Consider the following 19,408-nt stretch of genomic DNA (forward strand, 5'->3'; position numbering starts at 1 on the left):
AAAATCATCTGGTATAAAGAATACTTTATGGAATAATGAGATTAATGAGAACTGTAAGACATAAGCAATTTAAAACATTTTTCTGTGGTTTTAAAGTCAAAATGCAATCTGGGCACTATAAAGCCATAAGTACTTCCTTTTTTTATGCATTGCCTTTTAAATGTGCGTTACATATTGTGCTTTTGTCTACATGATAAAATGTGAGTATGTGTTTAGGAAGAAGGAACTGCTATTTATTTGTATTTTTCTTATGTTTGAAAATATCTGATTCAAAGTTCTTGGCTGTGTTCTTTCCTCCCTCTCCCCTCTTCTGCCCACAGGGCATCAGAGCACGCATTTTGGAAACCCTTGTAATGCTTATTCTTCTTGCACTGCTTATCCTTGGAATCGTATGGGTGGCTTCAGCACTCATAGACAATGATGCTGCCAGTATGGAGTCTTTATATGGTATGGAATTTAAAAAAAAACACCCCACCACACTAGTTTCATTTTAATTATGGAAATGGGTGTTTTCAATTAAATATATTTCTAGTAAATACCATGTGAATATTGCCCAGGTTGTGAAGAAGCTGTATTAATTTAGTCAATACCGTTTTTTCTGTTAAATCTGGTTTTAGCATGCTGAGAGGTTCCATGCTCATGTGGACATGAGGTACGTTAAAAACAAGTGACTTCAGCAATGAAAGCCGAAGATATTTTTCAAGCTAAAACACTTGAGGATTTAGTTGCCTGCAGGACTATTAACTGACTAAGTCTTAGTTTATACTTAAAAATACAATTGTTCAATCCTGAACACTTAAGAAGTTAATTCAGTTGTGTTTATGACATAAGTAGCCTGTTTGTAATAAACTAAGGCTATGCTCAATATTTTCTTTACAGACCTCTGGGAATTCTACCTCCCGTATTTATATTCCTGTATATCACTGATGGGATGCTTGTTACTTCTGTGTAAGTATTTTCCTGATTATTCCAAATGACGAATGATTTATATTAATTTTTTTTAAGATGAAAGGAAACTGTTCTTCATTGTGCAAAATTAACTTTGTGAAAAAAAATTTTTTGGAGGCTAATTTTTTTTTTTCCATTCTTAATTTTAAATTTAAATGTAAATTTGTTAGGCTTGGGTTCGGAAGTTTGTGAACAAATGCTACCTTAAGCTTTCAGGTTTTGAGGAACTTCACACCTTACCCAAAATAGTTGCAATTTTAAACTTTTTAAAGCAGGTATTTGAAGAATAGGGACTCCATTCTGCAAAAGAAAAGCACAGTTTTTAAATGAAATGTCTGCAGGAGGTCAGTAGGATGCAGATAAAGTTATTTTGGTACATGTAGTTTGTCCTATATTCAGTAAATGGTCCTTCCTTAAACTTTTTAAATTGAAAATCATCCTGCATAGACAGAAGTTGGAACACAGTGCAGTTAGCTTTCATAATCACAAAACTAGTATCTAGTCATTGTGGAGGTCAGTTATAGGACTGTATATAAAACAGAAGTAGTAAAAATCACCAACCTGATACCAACTGGTCCTACCCAGAGTTCAGTCATCCACATTTAGGGGAATAAGGAAGATAATGGAAGGTTCCAAATCCCACTTAGCATTTCCTCCTATCCCCTCCCCTAGTGATTTATAGAAAATTGCTGTGAGGGGGACAGGACATCTCCCTTTCTGGATTATCATGGTTTCACCTGTTCTCCAGGCTTTATAGGTTTACAGCTAACACTTACAGGGCTGTCACTGTGGAGAAAGATTGGGGAACAATAGCTTGAAACTTCCTTAAAACTAAGCAACTCTGTCTCTGGAAGGTGTTGCTCGCAGAGACCTTGGTGAGTCTCCTTAGGTTCTCTGTATGTGGAGATTCTTAAATCCACTTTAATGAAGGGAGGGGGGGATTGGAAAAAAAAAAAAAGTTCTGAATGTCTTCTGTAGACTTTCAAGACTGTGATTCACAACAGTTGCTGGATGTTTTAATGGGGAGGTTGGCTTACAAACTTCCTACATCTGTCTTGCAGTTTGTTTTAGCAGAGCTCAAAACACAGCTTGTGTTCTGGGGCTGTTGTAAAACAGTTCACCCGAATCGTTGGGGTTAAATGCCAATTTTTGAAAGAGTTATTTGTAATAACTTCAGCAAATCACTGTGTAGCTGAAAGGGCAGCAGACAGCAGTGGGAAAGTGGTAGATGCTGGGGTGGAGCTTCATTAGATCTTCAGCTGGCTTAATTGCTGGAGTGGTGTATGAGTAAGGCTTATTGCAGTGATTTGAAGCATCACTTCCTTTCTCTTTTCTCCTTTTCCTGCGGGTTTCCTCTGCAGTAAAGGCAGACTAGCTTTAGTTATAGCCTTTTTGAATACACTATATACACCTATACACTTCAGTATTTGAAGGCTATTCTCCCTAAACTGTTGATTTTTACTAATAATTTTCTGTTATCGTGGTTTGAGCCTTTCTCCCAACAAACATAAATGCACCATACCTGAAAAGCATCACAGGCTGCCATCAAAAAGAGCCAGTTTCTGCTTTGTAGCAAAGTAGCTTAAAATCTGTTAGCAGAGCCCACTATCACCTGAAGTTGCCGTATAACTTTCAGAGCAAAGCAGCTTCATGATCTCTTGACCTGACAGCTACACCTGTGCTAATAGATTAAATGTGCCTGAGATGTTCTCAGGTGCTGTGGCCAACTAGTGTTGTTCCATCCGTGATATTGCAGTTTGCAGAAGGTGTCTGTGTGTGTCTTCATCATGATGATGGTTTCTGGACTACGTGAACACCAGAATTGCACCTGGGAGTTGTTTGGGAAAGTGCTAACTGGCTCAGGGCAAATCATGCCAGGGATAGTTCTAGCAGTTTACTGGTGTAGACAATCAAGTCTTAATGCCCAGGAATGTATCCTGGCACTGCTGAATTTACTAGTGTAGACATAGCCTCTGGTGCCACGTGCTTTGAATAAATAATTACTTGAGAAGTTTAAGATATGTGATTATGGAATTCACAGTTCCTCAATAAAATTCACGGTTATGCTTTTGGAGGGGAGAGATGCTTGTCTTATAAGAATTCTTATGATAGCAATGTGTTTTAAAGTTCATACCGGAATTTGAATGTCTAGCAGTTCTCTTCAAAACCATATTTGATTATATGTGGAATAGCACATGGAACATCCAAATAAAAATTGGTCTTTGACTTACAAGTCACTGTTTTGCATAATCTTTCTTCCTCTGCAGTATGCACGCCAGTGGGACTGTCACGGATGTTTACAGTAATGGGTCAGTTGCTGGTGAAGCCAACAGTAAGTGTTACACACATCTTTCTTCCTGTACTGGCTGTTAGAAGGCAGAATGGCATTAGGATACTTCCTTTCAGGATGCTTGCACTTCCATGTAATTCTCTCTTCAATTCATGAGAGTTTCTATAGTCAATATTTATGTATTTGTTTAAAACTTTTCATATAGTACAAAAACCTGTTGTCTTGGTTTTTGCTAATTATTAACCTGTTTTTCCTCAGAAAAAGGTTTTTTTCAGTAGTACAGACTTGCTCTGATTTTGCAATTTATATAACTGCTAGCAGTATTAATATTTATTGCCAGTATTGCCTATTATGTCTGTTTTGCAAATGCCTGAAAAGTGTGGGCTTCTTCTGAGTTCAAGAGCAAAGCATACAAGGCTAAACTAAGGCTGGATGACAAGAAGGGTACCTGGGGCTACACTTGGGTGGGTGAAATGTAGGTAGCTGGCATCTGTAAGAACTTCTTCTACATAGATAGAGCTGAATCTGTGAGGGAAGGGAGAAGTTTGTACCATGTGCAAGTGCTCTAGTGACTCTGCTGTTGTGTCTCCTGGTTTGTGTTTACTAACACTTGGGTGCACTTAGGTCTTGCATTCCTTTTCATTAGTCACTTCAAATCTGAAAATACAGAGAAAATATGTTGCGTTTTGCTGTCTGTAAGCTTTGAACTCAAAGTGCCTGACAGTAAGGTAGACAGACTTCATTTATTTGGTTTTAGCTTCCAATAGCAATTTATATTTGCTTGAAATGCTGGCCTATGTGAAAAGTCACTTTTTAATATACTTTTAAAATATCTGCAGTTATTTTTATTTAAAGCAAATTGAGTGTGAATGTTGATAGGTTGTTAATTTTTTTCCCTAGAAATTATTTGAATGTTTTGAATTATTTGAATACAGGTTAGATGTATTATCCCGTTCCCTAAGTTTCTTTAGATTGAAACTGAACATAAGAGCTATAACCTGAAGTAAAAACTTAACAGGAAGTTTGCTTACAGTAAAGAAATAGATCTGTAACAGAATGGAATATTCTTTTGTGGAGTTCTTATTGTAAAGTTGTAGACTGTTATTTAAAATATAAGTTACTAGAACAAAACAAACCTGACTAGATTAGTACAGCCAGAAAAACAAGTGACTGATACTCAGTCAGTTCATGTTTCTGTTTCCAAATACAGATTCTTGAAGACCTAGATGAGCAGATGTATATCATCACTTTAGAGGAAGAAGCAATTCAGAGGAGGCTTAATGGTGGTATGCTTGTTCTGATACTGCTTCAAATACAGTGTTTAGTGTAGAGTGGCTCTGGTCACGAGTACTGATCTCACTGTTACATAACCTCTCCTCTGAAAATAGAAAATTTCAATGTCTTAGCATGTAACAGGCGTTACAGGCTTACATTCCATTGCTCACTGTGTTGTTCGAGACTGGCTCGTGTGTGTGTGTGTGTGTGTGTGTGTGGTTTGCTCTATTCATGTTTTTAACATGCTCATCAGCTTTAATATGTGAGTATTTCAGGACTGAGAAAACCAACTGGGTAGTTGACCAGACCCACCACCTTTACTACAAAATAGTTTGGATTGGTAAATTACTGTATTTTAGCCTTGTCTGAAAAACAATGAATTTATATTAGCAAGAAGCTCAACTTCCTGCATTATGAGCTATGTGTTTTTATTTGGAGGAATTTTTTTTCTGTTTCAGTTCATTATTATTTAGAATCTTAAATGATAATAATTCATTAAACATCAGAGCAGTCCTTTATATTCTAGGAGCTATTTGGTAAATTTAAGAACTTTAATACTTCTATTAATTAATAATTACAATGAATAATTTTACAAATGTTTTTAGACTTCTTCTATTCAGTATTACAATTTTGCACTTCATGATAAGGTGCTTTTGTTTCGAAGTATTTCAAAAGCAGTATGAAGCTTTGGCTAGTAAGAGTAAGAGTATTACAGCATGGCAGGCACCAATTACGGAAAATATATCGATTCCATAAACTTGGAAATCCTGTTGTACAAATTGTCTTCTGAACTGGTTTTAACTGCATGGATAAGCCATCTATCTACATTTTATGCAATTGCTTCAGGTTGGAAAACCAAAGAATATTAATGTCATGACACATCCATTGTTGTATTGTCCTATGACTTGTTTTAGCCTTAATTTTCTTAATTTCCTGCCTTTCTCTTACTCTTCAGTCTTCTGTAAGATATCTCAATTTTTTCTTCCTTCAAGTCTCAGTAAGTCTCCTTTCAAAGTAGCTTGGTCAGGGCAAGTACCTTTGATAACAGTAGATTGTGGTGGTTGTCTTTATTCCAGAGTTTAAAATCTGTGGAGGAGTAACGAGTTCTTTGTGCTAAAATCAGCCATAGAGTTTACAAGTAATGTTCACCTTTGCTGTTTTGGAAGCTTAGGTTTTTATACTGACACGAGTATATATACACTTACACATATAGACATGCAAAAAGGTGCATGCAGTGAATGTCTTTGAAGCTGTGATGGGGTAATTATAATTGTTCTGTGTGTTTGATGTTAGCTAGCAACTGTAAAATATTTGTTACTGAATATTTTATGTTGTCATGGTGATTGTGCTTATGTACAAGGAAAGCAATACAGAAGAATGACCTAATAGTTATTCAGGTAACTATGGGAAGTAGTGCAGAGTGGTTTTCACTATTCAGGTGGAGAATGTGATTATTTAGGTGAAGATTATCTGCTGTTTTTCTGTGTAGAAGTCTATGCAACAGTTGTTGATATTGCAATTTAGTAGTACCACTCATGAGGTGGACCTAGTTGGGTTGTAGGCATTTATTAATTGAACCTGGATTTAGGAGGTGTGCAGGTGGCTTCCCTAACCACTAGCCAAAAGACTGGATTCTCTTTCAACCAATAGATTTGTACTCCACGTAAAGTGGAACTGCAACTGCAACACATCTGTGTTCCACAGAGCTCTCACCAGCCTGCTTTTGAGAAGTGAAAGACGTGGGGCTTAAATGTCCTTTGACAAGAGAGGGAACTGAATTCTTTTGTTTCACATGCTGAGGGAATGGTGTTGACACCACCATCTGAAGGAATGCTTGAAAACCAGTAGTTTGGTATGCAGAGAAAATTAGTGGACTTAGTTGAAAAGTAAATAAAAGGCTAAACTTGGATATAGCATGTAGGTGGCGGGCAATATGTTATGTACACAAGAACATATTCTGCAAGATTTTTGTGAGTAATTATTTAAGTAATTTTAAGTATGGTTCTCATTTTTGTGGCAAGCATGGAAAGCTTCATCTTCTCTGCCAGAAGTCTTTCTAATGCATACAAATTATACCAGTAAAATAGACAGCATTTTTGCCAGAGCTATAAAGACTCATGCTTCTCATGTTTATTGTATTTAAAAAAAAATGTGTACAAATGGAAGTGTGGTGCTAATTACATCAATAAATATAGTGCTGTGATGTTAGAGGCCACAGTCTGTGGCTTTAATACACATACTGTGTAAATATTTTTGTTTCTTTATCGGAGCAGATATATAGGGGTACATGCTTCCCATGCCATGGCTGTTGCAACTCTTCCACACTTGTGGTAGTGGAAATATATATGTTTAAGTAACCCTGCTGGACAGTTTAGCCGTGAAGTGTTCTGAAATATATACTCCATTTATATGTATAACCAAAGAGTTGAGTTTTTATTAAAACTGAAGAAGAGCAGAGCACAGGCTTAAGCAATGCTTGGTGTTTGTCAATGCTGATTTTTCTTTTTTTCTTGGTGGAATAATCGCTGTGACACTCCTAGCACTGCTCTGCCCTGTCCTAATTAATGTTTCCTCAGACAATGCCTGGACATAAGATGGGTGTAGCATTGAATCACTTGCCACTGAATAAGCTGGGTAAAGCCTCTGTTTTCAGATGATGAAAAAAGTTTAGCTGTGTGAGCTGGTGCCCTTCTTGATTCATATAGATGTAGCTGTTGTGGCAGTGATGCAATTGATGGAGTATTCTGTAAAGCTCTTCATGGATGAAAGTAAATCTACCTGTGAAACTGCATATCTTCTTTGTGGAAACTAATTTTCTTCCTTCTCAGATGTCTGCAGTGTATAACTGAAAATTGGAGGAGGAGGGAGGGGAAAGTTTGATCGTGTTATCTGCCCTAGTATTTTTATCTATTGAAGAGATACTGGGCTTTGGGAAAATGTTTGTTTCCAGTGTATTATATTTCAGTACCCACATCACTCCTACAGTCGAAGAATAAAGCTGGGACTTTTTTATATTAAAAGAAAAAAGTTGCCTTCAGCTATTAGTTTTCCTGAATCCAAAGAGACGGGTGGGGTAGGATCAAAAATACTTACTTGATCAAAGTTATTGGCTCTGAAGGTATCCTTACCTATGTAAGAAAGATGAAAGGTGTTGTTTTTATTGCACGCTAGTAACAGTGTAATTTTGAACTAATTGGTGTTGAACTGCCAATCACCTAGGGGGAATGCAAATAGATACTCTTACAATTTCCTTTGAGGTACTGAAATCTTATGTCGGGGCTGGAAGAAAAACAGAATAATACCGTTAAATTGACCTTAAATGAGCTGCTTTGTGGCTTTCTTGGAGAATCCCTTCTAACTTTTCATTGCTAGTCCAAACAAGTCTCGTCTACCAATTTGATTTATTGGCTAGACAGCGCTGACATTGAACTTTGTGCACGTTTGAAATAAAGCTAATGTTAGAGAGCTTTTAAGAATTTACCTGCATCCTCTTCAAATATTCTTTTGACTGATCTGAAACTTTGCCTTCCCCTTTCATAAAATACCCTTTTGTATGGCAACCTGTTGTTTGCTGCTATTTTTAAGGAGGAAATACAACAGCTCTTAAATATGATTCAGAATTTCTGCTGAATTGTCTCTTAGGGACCTAATGTGATCACGCTGAGTTTGTTGGAAAGACTCCCATGGCTATCAGTGTTTTGAGCTCTAGGTTTTTATATTGAGAGGAGGAAACAACATGTATAAATGAATAAAACTTTTACTCAGAGGCCCCTAAATCAGTTATGGAGAAGAAGGAAATGTCAGATCCTAATTTGACTTTTCTTACTTTTTCAATTGCTTCCATTAAAGTTCTTAAGACTTTTTTCCACTGAGCTCTATAGCTGTCCTTTTTCACAACTCATAGTGATTAGTCATTATGTAAAACAGATGTTTTGGACTTTTTTGGAGTGAATACATCAGCACAAAAACCATTTTTTGTAATGATAATGAGATTCATTTTCTTAAACCCAACTTTTTCTAAAAAAAAAACATTTTATGATTGCTTATTAAAAAAACTGAGAAATTAAACTGACATTCATATTGCAGGTACTTTAAGTGAATAGAAGTTGTAACAAAACAGCATTTATAGGTCTTACTGACTAGTCCTGGCATTTGAGCTATTCATGTATTTGAAGTCCTGTAAATGTTACTGCATACACATTATGTCACTGCTATCAAAGAACTGAAATGAACTGAAGCTGCTATGTTTAAGCATAGCACAGAGGTTATGCATTATATGCAAAAGAGAAGCATTATATGTGTGAGAGAAGCATGCAATTAAACATTTAAAAATAATTTTTTAAACAGTTGGATACCTCATTGATAATTTGACTGCATTGAACAAATCAGTATTAATACTTGGAAATAAAAACAGTAAAAGTTAAAAAAAGTCCAAGAAATACTTCTGTATATCTTGGTTTTCAGGTATGACCTCACTGTGCTGGAATATGGAGAATGTGGGGGGCTGGATGGGATGAGAAATTTACCATCTTATCTTGTATTGAGATTGGATAGATGAGCAGACAACAGAAAATAAGGAAATAATGAGATTGGACTATAAAGTAGTGTTAGTGTGCCAGCAACTTAAGTGCTATTTAGTTTTTGTAGGTAAATGATCAAGATATGAGATAAAAGCCTGGACAAGACTATTAATCTCATAGAAATTTATTAGAAAGTGTTTTAAAAAAGTCTCTGGAACGTGGTACTATTACAGGTTAGTCTGCAATCAAAGGTGAGGCTGAGGGTAGGGAATGGCCAACAGGTGATGGGTGTCAGTATAAATCAAGAAAGAAGATATCGGAGAGGACTTAGGGTTTATTAACACCTTGAGCTGTCACTGCCACAGAGTGTTTTTGCAGAGTGAGATTGGTCTGGAATAGACAAGGAAAAATATGAGCCCTCTTAACTTACTTTTTAACTTACTTATTCAGAAATAAAAGGGATGCAAGTGGGACAAAGATGAGTGAAGAGTGTTTCTAACTTATCCTGGGAATAGTATTTCCAGTTAGTGTTTGCAAAGACTAAAAGCTAAAGTAGAAATAGTGAGATCAAAACTGAAATAGCAGATCTCTTGTCAGCATTTCAGAACTTTATCCTTGCTTGAACACTGCAGTATTTGTGGAGGAACTGGAATCAAGAAAGGAAAGTGAAATAATACGGTACCGTGAGTGGTTGTGAAGATCAGATTGTGGTTGTCAGAGGGAGCTCTGTGGCACAGAGACTGGCCAAATCAGGCAAACTGATAGGAGCGGATGATAGGTCAACAAGCTCACTGGCAGTATGGAAACTGAGTTTGCTGAGTAAAAAGGACTGAGGAAAGAGAGGGAGAGGCAGAACCTGAAACTGGATGTCTAGCCACCAACTTGCTTGGTTTGGAGGCAAAGGTCCACTTTGTCTTTAAGTTGCTAAATAATAATGCCCTGGAAGGGCATCCAGAGATTCTTTACATCTTGATATATGAATCATATAGAGCTACAGTGAGGCATTTGAGACATCCTGTATCAGGCTGCCAAACCATAACTGCTTTTTGGACCTGTGCAACAGTTCAGCAGCAGGTGTTATCTTCTTGCAGCAGCTGGTCAACAGAATAGGCAGGGATTGCAGAAACCTCTGTGAAACCTCAGATGTGTTGAACTTCTCTGGTCAGACAGAATTATCATAGAGTGTTGTGAGTTGGAAGGGACCCATGAGGATCATCGAGTCCAACCCTTGCCCTAGCACAGGACAGTTGCAAGATTTAGACCACGTGTCTGAGGGCCTTGGCCAAATGCTTCTGGAATCTTGTCAGGCTTGGTGCCATGACCACCTCCCTGGGGAGACTGTTCCAGTGCTCAAGGGGGCTCTGCCTGAAGAACCTTTTACTGATGTCCAGCCTAAACTTGCCCTGGCACGTCCTTCTGCCATTTCCCCTGGTCCTATCACTGGTCACCAGAGAGAAGAGATCAGCACCTGCCCCTCCTCTTCTCCTTGTGAGGAAGTTCTAGACCATAATGAGATCTCCTCTCAGTCTCCTCTTCTGCAGGCTGGATAATCCAAGCGACTTCAGCCTCTCCTCATACGGCTTCTTGACTGAGCCTCTGTTTTTTGAAAACTATATGAAGAGTCTCAAAAAACCACCTGCAGTTTAAAGCCACAAGTGTTAATATGATGTTTCCTACATCTTGAGTTGTCACAGTGTGTCTTACAGTACTAAGTCTCACCCAAAAGAAAATACTGTCTTCTCTTTTACAAGGTGTATCGTCCACCGTGGAATACCAGACAGTAGAGTTGGAACGGGAGCTTGAAAAAGTGAAAAGCAAGAAAACAAATCTAGGTAATCAACTTTTTTCTATTCTTTCATGTGGGTTGCAGTTTAATGAATGACCTTAAGATGCTGTGTTTAACTTGTAGCACTCACTTGATTAATTCCAGTTTCTTCTTAACCAAATTTGTGCATTTGTAGACCTTTCACATTGTCATAGTATCTACAAATACGTCACATGGAATCATTGAGCCCCTCTAACAAACAAATTTAAGTAGGAAGTCTGATTTGGATCTTATTTTTAACATAACTTTAGAGAAAATGTGACATTCTTGACTTCCTTGCATGGAGCTCAACAGCATGGTCTTTTCAGGTATAGTGATATGTTTATGATTAGTTTGGATAATCTAAGACATTAGTTTCCTCTATTTTTAAATTATTTATGTAAAAGCCAAATTATTTTTATGAACAGTAAAATAATTCTTAGCAGGTTTGTGTCTTTTAAAACTGACAAGTGATACTTCTGGTAATGGCAGCCACTCAACAGGACTTCCTCAAAATCTGGCAGGATTTTGCATTTATCAGTGTATTATGTGCAAAACTAAGACTGTGGTAAGAAAAAATTGTGTCTTCTTTATACATACTAGTGATGTCCAGTGAGTTAGTCTTGTCTTGCCTTATGTGGGAAGAGGAAAATACTGTTTAAATATTTGAAATGCCCTTCTGTCCCTTTAGGTCATACTAAAATAGACATATAAACAGCATTTTTAAAAAAAACCAGTATATTTTAAACTTTGCAAAACTGCTGTGTACCAGGGAAAAAAATGTTATGGTGAAACATGCCTGTAAACAAGGCAGGAAAATCTGCTTTGTACATCTCATCTCCCCAGCCTTTCTCTAAAGAGGCTTCATGGTTTTGGCATTGCTTTGTACAGCTCTTCTGGATGGATATTTTTATGAACTCATTGGTGTTGGTTCAAGATAAGATTACTTTCGTTACCTATAGTTATAACAAGAGCTTATAGATATCTGAATGATTTTTGCTTGTTTTATTCTAAGGTGATCTACAGTATTAAGCTTCTGTTTTTCCTTTTCTGAACAGAAAGGCGGAAAAAAGCTTCTGCTTGGGAAAGGAATTTAGTCTATCCAGCTGTTATGATACTGCTACTGATTGAGACGGTAAGAGGTTTTGCTTTTTTTTCTTTTTTTTCTTTTTTCCTGTACAAAAAGTATAAAGAATTTTTTCATTTGAGGCAAGAGTTTCAAAATTTTTGAGTGCTGTGTCTTTAAGCAACAAACTTGATATTCTTTTCGTGACCATTTTAAATGAACATTATGAAATCTGGTGAGGACAAGTGTTTACATTTAAAAAATGTGGGATATTTATTAATAACAAGACTTTTTACTCTTTTGTAGTCTATCTCAGTCCTCCTAGTTGCTCTCAACATTCTTTACCTGTTGGTTGATGAGACTGCCATGCCAAAGGGATCAGGGGTAAAGTAAACTTATCTTATGATTTTTATAACTTCAGTAATGCTGTGGAGTCCGTACAAAAGTGCAAGTGAGAACTTTTGCTTTAATAAAATTTAAACTAATGAGCCTCAACTTTTTAGGTTTTGGTCTTGTGCACACATAAACATTTATTACATGTCATGTTATAGCAAGTTCTGAATAAAACTAGTCCAGAATCCTTATGAAGATGCAGTGATTCAGTAAAGTAAATCAGTAATACGAGTTTGTGTTTTACTCCTGTCTCCTACTTTTTTATGGTCTAGAAATGTTTGATTTAAGAAACTATGTTAAAAAAATACTAAAAGCTTGTCTTGTGTTTGTGTTCCTCTTACAAAACATGACATTTTCTTCCTCCTGTATGATAAAAATACTTAAATACTATCGCTTTCCTCAGTGTGTAGCTGTATATGAGCTTGCAGAGCTATAAAAGGGGTTCAGTGATGATGACTGCTCTGCCTGTGGTAGTGCAAACAGCTAGAAGTATCTTCTTTTGAGACCTTATTTTAGTTTCCAAAGTAATGGAGTAGGTATAAAATGCAGCAGTGTGCATAAAATGTGAATGATTATACTTTCTGTGTTAGTAGTGCATTTCACTCACGTTTGAGAGCTAGCTGGTGCAATTGCACAGGGTGGGAGACTTGCAGGTTAGAACATCAGAATGCCCTTTTAATACTGAACTGAGAAAAGGTTGTATTTCATGTTAGTTTTTTTGGTCTTGGTAGAAGTTAACTTTATGAACAGTTGCATGTATCATATTAAACCATGCAAAGTATTTTTCTCCTTGTAGGGGCCTGGAATAGGAAATGCCTCCCTATCCACCTTTGGTTTTGTGGGAGCGGCACTTGAAATCATTTTGATTTTGTATCCTTTCCTTAAGAATTCTGTCTGTTAACAAGTATTCAGTCTAGTTTTCTGGGACACTGGTAATTTACTAAGACACTTGCCTGGGAAGAAGAAAGAGATAGGTCAGTCCTTCTCAAGCACTCGAAGTGTTTTTGTTGTTTTTGTCTTTGGTCCTTAAGACTTTTAGGAGACTGCTGAGAACTTGAGTGAAACTTACATTCCTTGGAGGTTCCTTTTTCCTTGATTCTCACAGCTATCTTATGGTATCCTCTGTCGTCGGCTTCTACAGCCTTCGTTTTTTTGAAAATTTCACTCCCAGGAAGGATGACACAACTATGACAAAGGTAAGGTAAAGTCTGTGATGGGGGTGGCCCCCTCCTCTTTCTTGCCACCCAAGACAAACTGACTCTTTTAGTTGGTAATTGCCCTGAATGGCTCATTTGCAGTGATCAGTATTTGTTTGTAAGTTGCGTAAACACAAACTGGAAGATTTTCAAAATGCTGAATGAGTGGGAAAAAGGATGTGCTCTGTTTAGTTTGGATGGCATCCATTCACTTGTAAAAAGCCGGGAATAGCAGAGCTTGTTAACTAGCTATAGAAAAACTAGTGAAAGAACTTTTTTCAAAGGAAACGTATTGCTAATGAGTAACTTTGATTGTGCTAACTGTACTTCAGGGAGCTTGTTTGAAATCTGAAGAACTTGGTTGCTAGAAGTAATACAGGCAAAGTAATTCAAATTTGAATAATTAAACTAAGACTGAGGAGGTCTATTCAGCAACATTTTGCAGTCTGAGGCTAATTTGACTTTCTACAATTTAGTGCTGGCTTCAGAATAACAAATGCTGTTGCCTAATGCAGAGGAGCATGCTTAGGTTTGTAGCAAAATATTCCCACAGCTGACAAGGGGAGGTGATCAGTAACCAACGAACAGATGTTTAATTTAATTATTTTTTCAATTTGTTTCATTGTTGTTCTTTTGTTTTGTTTTTTAAAGTAATGGATAAAGACATTTTTACCATAAATTGTTGGAAGTGAGAAAGTGGGTAAATACATAGAATGGTCACAGTAGAAAGGTAGTAGGGAGTTGGAATGTTCTTAATGTTTCCTGTTGTTTGTTTACAGTACACAGGTATCACATAGAAATAAATAGTGAATGCACAAATATCTGCCTCTACTTAATAAGCTTTTTGGTTTTTTTTTCTTCTGAATTCTGATAGAATTAGAGCTAAAGAGAGTTGATCCCTTGTGAGAGAAAGTTTCAATTACTCTTTATAAAGGTTTCACAAAAACTAGAGTAAAATCTAACAGCTGTGAATTTTTTTGTACTATTTAAAGTAGTCAACAGGCATTCCATTGAAAGGAAGTTCTTTGTTGTAATTTTTTAAATAATGCTAATCCTGCAAGCAGTTACATACAAAGCTTAAGCTGATGTATCAGTCATCCAGTCTAAGCCCATGGAATGGTTCTTTTATAAAAAGTTTGCGGGAATTAAGTAAACAGTTGAAGCTTTGCAACATGGTAGTTTTTAATTATTTGCAACCTAAGCATATGTAACACTTTGATTAAAAGCAAATGATTACATATTTGATTTTTTTAATATTTGTTTTTAAACTCTTCTCTTGGATCATCTTCATTGTGTGTTACACCATATGGAGGAAGTAAGCAAGACTAACATGTTATTGTAAAGTCTTTTAGGTTCAGTTTGAAGAATGTAACTTTAAGGAATTCTTTTTTATCTTCACCACTGGTTTTCTTTTCCTTTTTCTTTTTTTTTTTTTTTTTTTTAAATATTTCCTATCTATAAGTTAAGGGCTGTTTCTCGTTTTCAAACAGATCATTGGAAACTGTGTCTCAATCTTGGTGCTGAGCTCTGCTTTGCCAGTGATGTCTAGGACACTGGGTAAGTGAAATGCAAGTACAAAACATTATAATAAAGAATGTTTAATTGAGTTTAAAAAACCCAAAACCAAATAAAAACCCCACAAAAAACCAAACAGACCAGCCTGTAGCTGTACCTTTCATAGTATGTATTGAATTTGCCATCACTTTCAACAGAAGTAGCATGTATGTGTGACCTTCTTTTTTACACCAATATGAGCTCTTGAAGATACATTCTACACACATAAACTACAGAACCTGCATTCTAAAAAAAAAATGCAAAGCATTTTCTAGAAAATATGTTCTTTTAAAAAGGCAGGTTGGAGATGGTGAGAAGAACAGAGATTGCTTGTTCAGGGCAGCATAAAATAGTTTCATGTTAACTGTGAAATTATAGTGCTCAGTTTTTGTGTAAAAAATACATTTGGGGTTTTCAGGTACACAATTTGAGATAATGTTGAGTGCAAATGGCTTTTTAAAATGAGTTAATGACTCTTCATTTATTAAGTTTTCTTTTTAGTCAGCAGTGATGCCAGGCTACTTTGATTTTTCCCTAAAATAATCTGCTTGCATTTTTTGTTAGTTCAGTTTTCAAATAGAAAAATTTGGAATCCAGCATAATAGGACTGAAGAAGTTTTGATTTTATTGTTAAGAACTGGCAATAGCATTTGAAATGGAAAAACTATTTTAACCCGTTGTAAAGACAAGATGTCTTATGTCTTCACTTTGTTTAATTAGGTCATCTTCAACCTGAGTTCTTGAAGTTAGATTGCAAGGCTGTTGCATGTTTAAGTAGTGCAGAATACTTGCAGCTAATGTGATTTTCATTGGGAACATTAAAGAGAACATAAAAATCTTCACCTCAGGCTGTATGAGCCTTAAGTACAAGTTTAGGAGCTTAAGCTCAGGCCCACAGAGCAGTAATATGTACCCATTAGTTCTGTAGCTGACTTTCTTTTCAACCAGAATACTGTCAAATCAAGAAAAAGTTAATATTTTCTGGTAAACTATACTGTATATTTTCATTCTGTGTATATCTACAGATTAAGTTTTATTTCAGATTTACTAGATCATTTCCATAACAAGCACAAAAAAACCTGTAATACATTTTGAAGGTTTGAATATTAAAATACAGGTTCTAGAGCACATGGTTTAAAAGCCCCTAGTAAAACTTCACAAAAATGCAAAAGAATAATTCAAGTGCATTTTTACAATATTGCCAGTACCTTAAAGATCTAAGAAGTAAAACAGTTCTAGCAGTTAGAGCAAGATTCTATGTTGAAAAATTAGTGGTTTAGAATAGAATTTTAACATTAATATTGTGTCCACTAAGTTACTGCATTTATCATTTGTTTTTAAAAAAATAAAAATATTGGTTAATGTTCTGTGAGATTAACAGCTGATAATAAATGGATTCAGTGGAAGTGAGTATACATGCTGGGTGCATTGTTGTCTCATAGGAAACAGATTAATGGTAAAACTCACTTAAAAGAAAAAAAAAAAAAAGACTAGCAAATGAAATTCCTGAATAGTTTTCCATAGAGATAAATAAAAGAAGAAAAAAGATGGAACAATTAACACACAGCTAACAAATGCACAGTCACAGCTGTCCAAACAGGATTAATAGAGTGTGTTAGAGTACAGTGAGTCATGTGGTGCTTTGCAAAAATATCAACATGTGTTGCACTACATGCAACCGCCCTGTGGCACTGAATAGATGAAAAGAAATAAATATGTTAAGCAGATTCATAGTCTTTTCACTTTATTAAAAAAGCGAATTTCTAGACTATACAAAAGAGACTAGACTTTATTGTTATGGGAAAAGTAAAAAAGCAAAAGTTATCTGATACGTGTACTGACCTTTTTCAAGTTTTAAATGGAAATATGAGAAATTTCTTATGTGTTTCATAGCAGTATCATTAAATACATAAGTGATGGATGTCTCTCATCTGTCATTCTTTTAGAACTTCAGGGAAGTTTTTACTAAAATAAGTTATTTTAGTAAACTAAGTTAACTCATCTTTTCCAGAACTTTTCAGCCTTTTAGTAGTCCTTCTTGGAAAAAGTTTCCCACCAGCACCATATTGGTAACCACTGTGAAACAAATTGGCAACAGAGCACTTAATAGCCAGGAATATAGAAACAAGGAAACGCAAACAAAATTGAATTTTCTAATATACACAAGTATTTCTGGAATTCTTCTCTTGATTACTTATGGTTAAGTAAATAGCGATTAAATCTTATTTGTATGTACAATCTGAAACCATAGTATTTCTTTTTCTTTTTTTTTTTTCTTTTTTAACCTGAACAATTCTTTACTATTTTATTTGGTAAATTGTCAGCAACTTTATTGGATATATATTTATGTCCACTAGAGATGCAGCTTTTGGTTCAGTTACTATCTTTCAAATTGCAGTCTGGAGAATTTTTTTTCTGTAGGCTGAGTAGATGCTTCTGTACAAAAGTCAGCAAAAGCTTTTTAACCCTTTTCTCTCACAAACTTACAAAATGATACTATATCAGATTTTTTTTTTTTTCTGATGAGCAGTGACTTTTTTTTTATTTGTAAGAGGAAAATGAGTGTAACTAGTGGACAATATTTTCCCTCACCTGCTCTGGCAGAAGTGTCAGGCTTCGTTTTTGTTTGTGCTCATAACGCCTGCTCCATTGCTAGCAATTCTTCTGAACCCCTTTGTGTCAAGGAGTATTTTTACTTTTCCAAAGAACTCTTTACCCAGTGCTCTACTGGTTTTGTTTCTTTTCCTTTACAGGTCTGGAAGCCTGTACATTCAAACCTGACTTTCTCAGTTTTCTGCAGCTCTGCAGTCTGACTAAAACACTCTGCTTTGAAAGTATTCTTAAGGACACTGTCTGTTTGACTTCAAGTGCGAAAGCAACTCTGTGTTTATTATCCTTTGTCTGCTTACCAGTTGATTCAGTCAGATGTTTTTTTTTTCTTGTGCTAAGACCTTCTGTGCTTTTTTGATATTTCTCCCTGCCTCTCTTGCTATTTTGATCAGCTTCAGTATTTTTTTTTTCTTTGAAAATACTCCTTCTTTTCATTTTCTTCACTTTGGCATGTTTTTCTTAAATACTAAATTTGATTTCCCTGGTTTTTTACTTAATTGACTGACACTGAGTACAAGAAGCATGTGTACCTTTTAACATTGTGATAGCTGGCTGCAAGTCTTCAGTATCCAGGTACAATGCAGTTTGTAAGTGCTGCCTTTCCCCTTGCAAGGAAGGGGAAGAATTAACTGACCCTTAATTCTGTTCTGTCTCTGTTGAAGTCACAGTTCTTAAAAGGCCTCAAACCCTTTAAAAATAAGATAATAGGAACTTCCAGAGCCAGGGTTATTTTCTTACTACCTAGTTTTCTGCTGCCATTTTAGTTCTGGGGCGAGGTCAGCGTTCTTCCTTCACACTGTTGGTCTCAACTCCGAGAGCACACGCTGCTGTGATGTTGTCTGTGCCAGAAGTTTTTTTTGGAATATAATGGCTCATCAGTCCTAGACAACTGTTCTTCGGGTATCATCTCAATATTCTGCCCTTTATTTGGTGTAGTCCTTGATGTAGACCTGGCAAAGGAACAACTTGTGGTTCTTCCTCTTCTGTCTTCTGGGTTGGACCCTCTAGCTTTTGTGGACTGTGGTGGTTTCACTTGGGTAGCAGCCAAGCACAGCTGCTTGCTCGCTTTCCCTGCTCCCCAGGGAATGGGGAGGAGAACTGGAGAGGCAAAGACAAGGAGACTTGTAGATTGCTATGAAAAAAAATTACTAATTGAAATAGAATAGTAATAATAGAATATGCAAATGAATGATGCACAGTGCAGTTGCTCCCCACCTCCCAACTGATGCTCAGCCTGTCTCCAGCTAGCGATCCTGGAGCAGAAACCGTCCTGAAACCGCAATCCTGCAATAACGATCCCGAGAAATCCCTGAGAGAATCTCCAGCTTTCTGGTCAACCCTGGTTAATCTGCTGAACATGACATGATATGACATGGAATATCTCATTGGCATATCCAAATACCAATTTGAGTTTTGCTAATTACTGTGCTTCCCCACCCTGCCCAGTCCTTTGCACTTGCAGACTAGCAAAACACAAAGTCCTTTGACTTCCGGCAGCAACTAAAAACATCAGTATGTTATCAATATTCTTCTCATAACAAATCCCACACTGAAACCAAAACACAGCACTTTCTAGCTGCTAAGAAGAAAATTAACTCTATCCTAGAAAAACCAGGACAAGGCGCTTCCACATTTTGGAAACATTTTGCTCACTTAGCATTAGTGATTGACTAGCCTTTGCTCAGCACAAAGCCCAAGTGTCAGTGTTATGGGATCCACTGTGCAGACCTGTCAGCACTGTCCTTCAGCCAC

General features: G+C 36.3%; 1 protein-coding gene across 2 annotated transcripts in view; it reads left to right on the top strand.

Moving 5' to 3' along the window:
- The first annotated feature begins 323 nt into the window (after positions 1–323).
- Positions 324–19,408, top strand: part of LMBR1 (limb development membrane protein 1) — a 22,334-nt gene continuing 3,249 nt past the window's right edge. For both annotated transcript variants that reach the window (XM_029084881.1, XM_029084882.1), the window contains exons 1-10: positions 324–447; positions 880–948; positions 3,216–3,280; positions 4,449–4,521; positions 10,785–10,865; positions 11,896–11,972; positions 12,210–12,287; positions 13,093–13,166; positions 13,402–13,492; positions 14,983–15,049. In XM_029084881.1, the coding sequence (XP_028940714.1) occupies positions 354–447; positions 880–948; positions 3,216–3,280; positions 4,449–4,521; positions 10,785–10,865; positions 11,896–11,972; positions 12,210–12,287; positions 13,093–13,166; positions 13,402–13,492; positions 14,983–15,049 (769 nt within the window). In that variant the 5' untranslated portion in view covers positions 324–353. The remainder of the gene's footprint in view (positions 448–879; positions 949–3,215; positions 3,281–4,448; positions 4,522–10,784; positions 10,866–11,895; positions 11,973–12,209; positions 12,288–13,092; positions 13,167–13,401; positions 13,493–14,982; positions 15,050–19,408) is intronic.

This window comes from Antrostomus carolinensis, unplaced genomic scaffold (genome assembly GCF_000700745.2).
Source record: "Antrostomus carolinensis isolate BGI_N321 unplaced genomic scaffold, ASM70074v2 scaffold16015, whole genome shotgun sequence".
In the NCBI taxonomy this organism is placed as follows: Eukaryota; Metazoa; Chordata; class Aves; order Caprimulgiformes; family Caprimulgidae; genus Antrostomus; species Antrostomus carolinensis.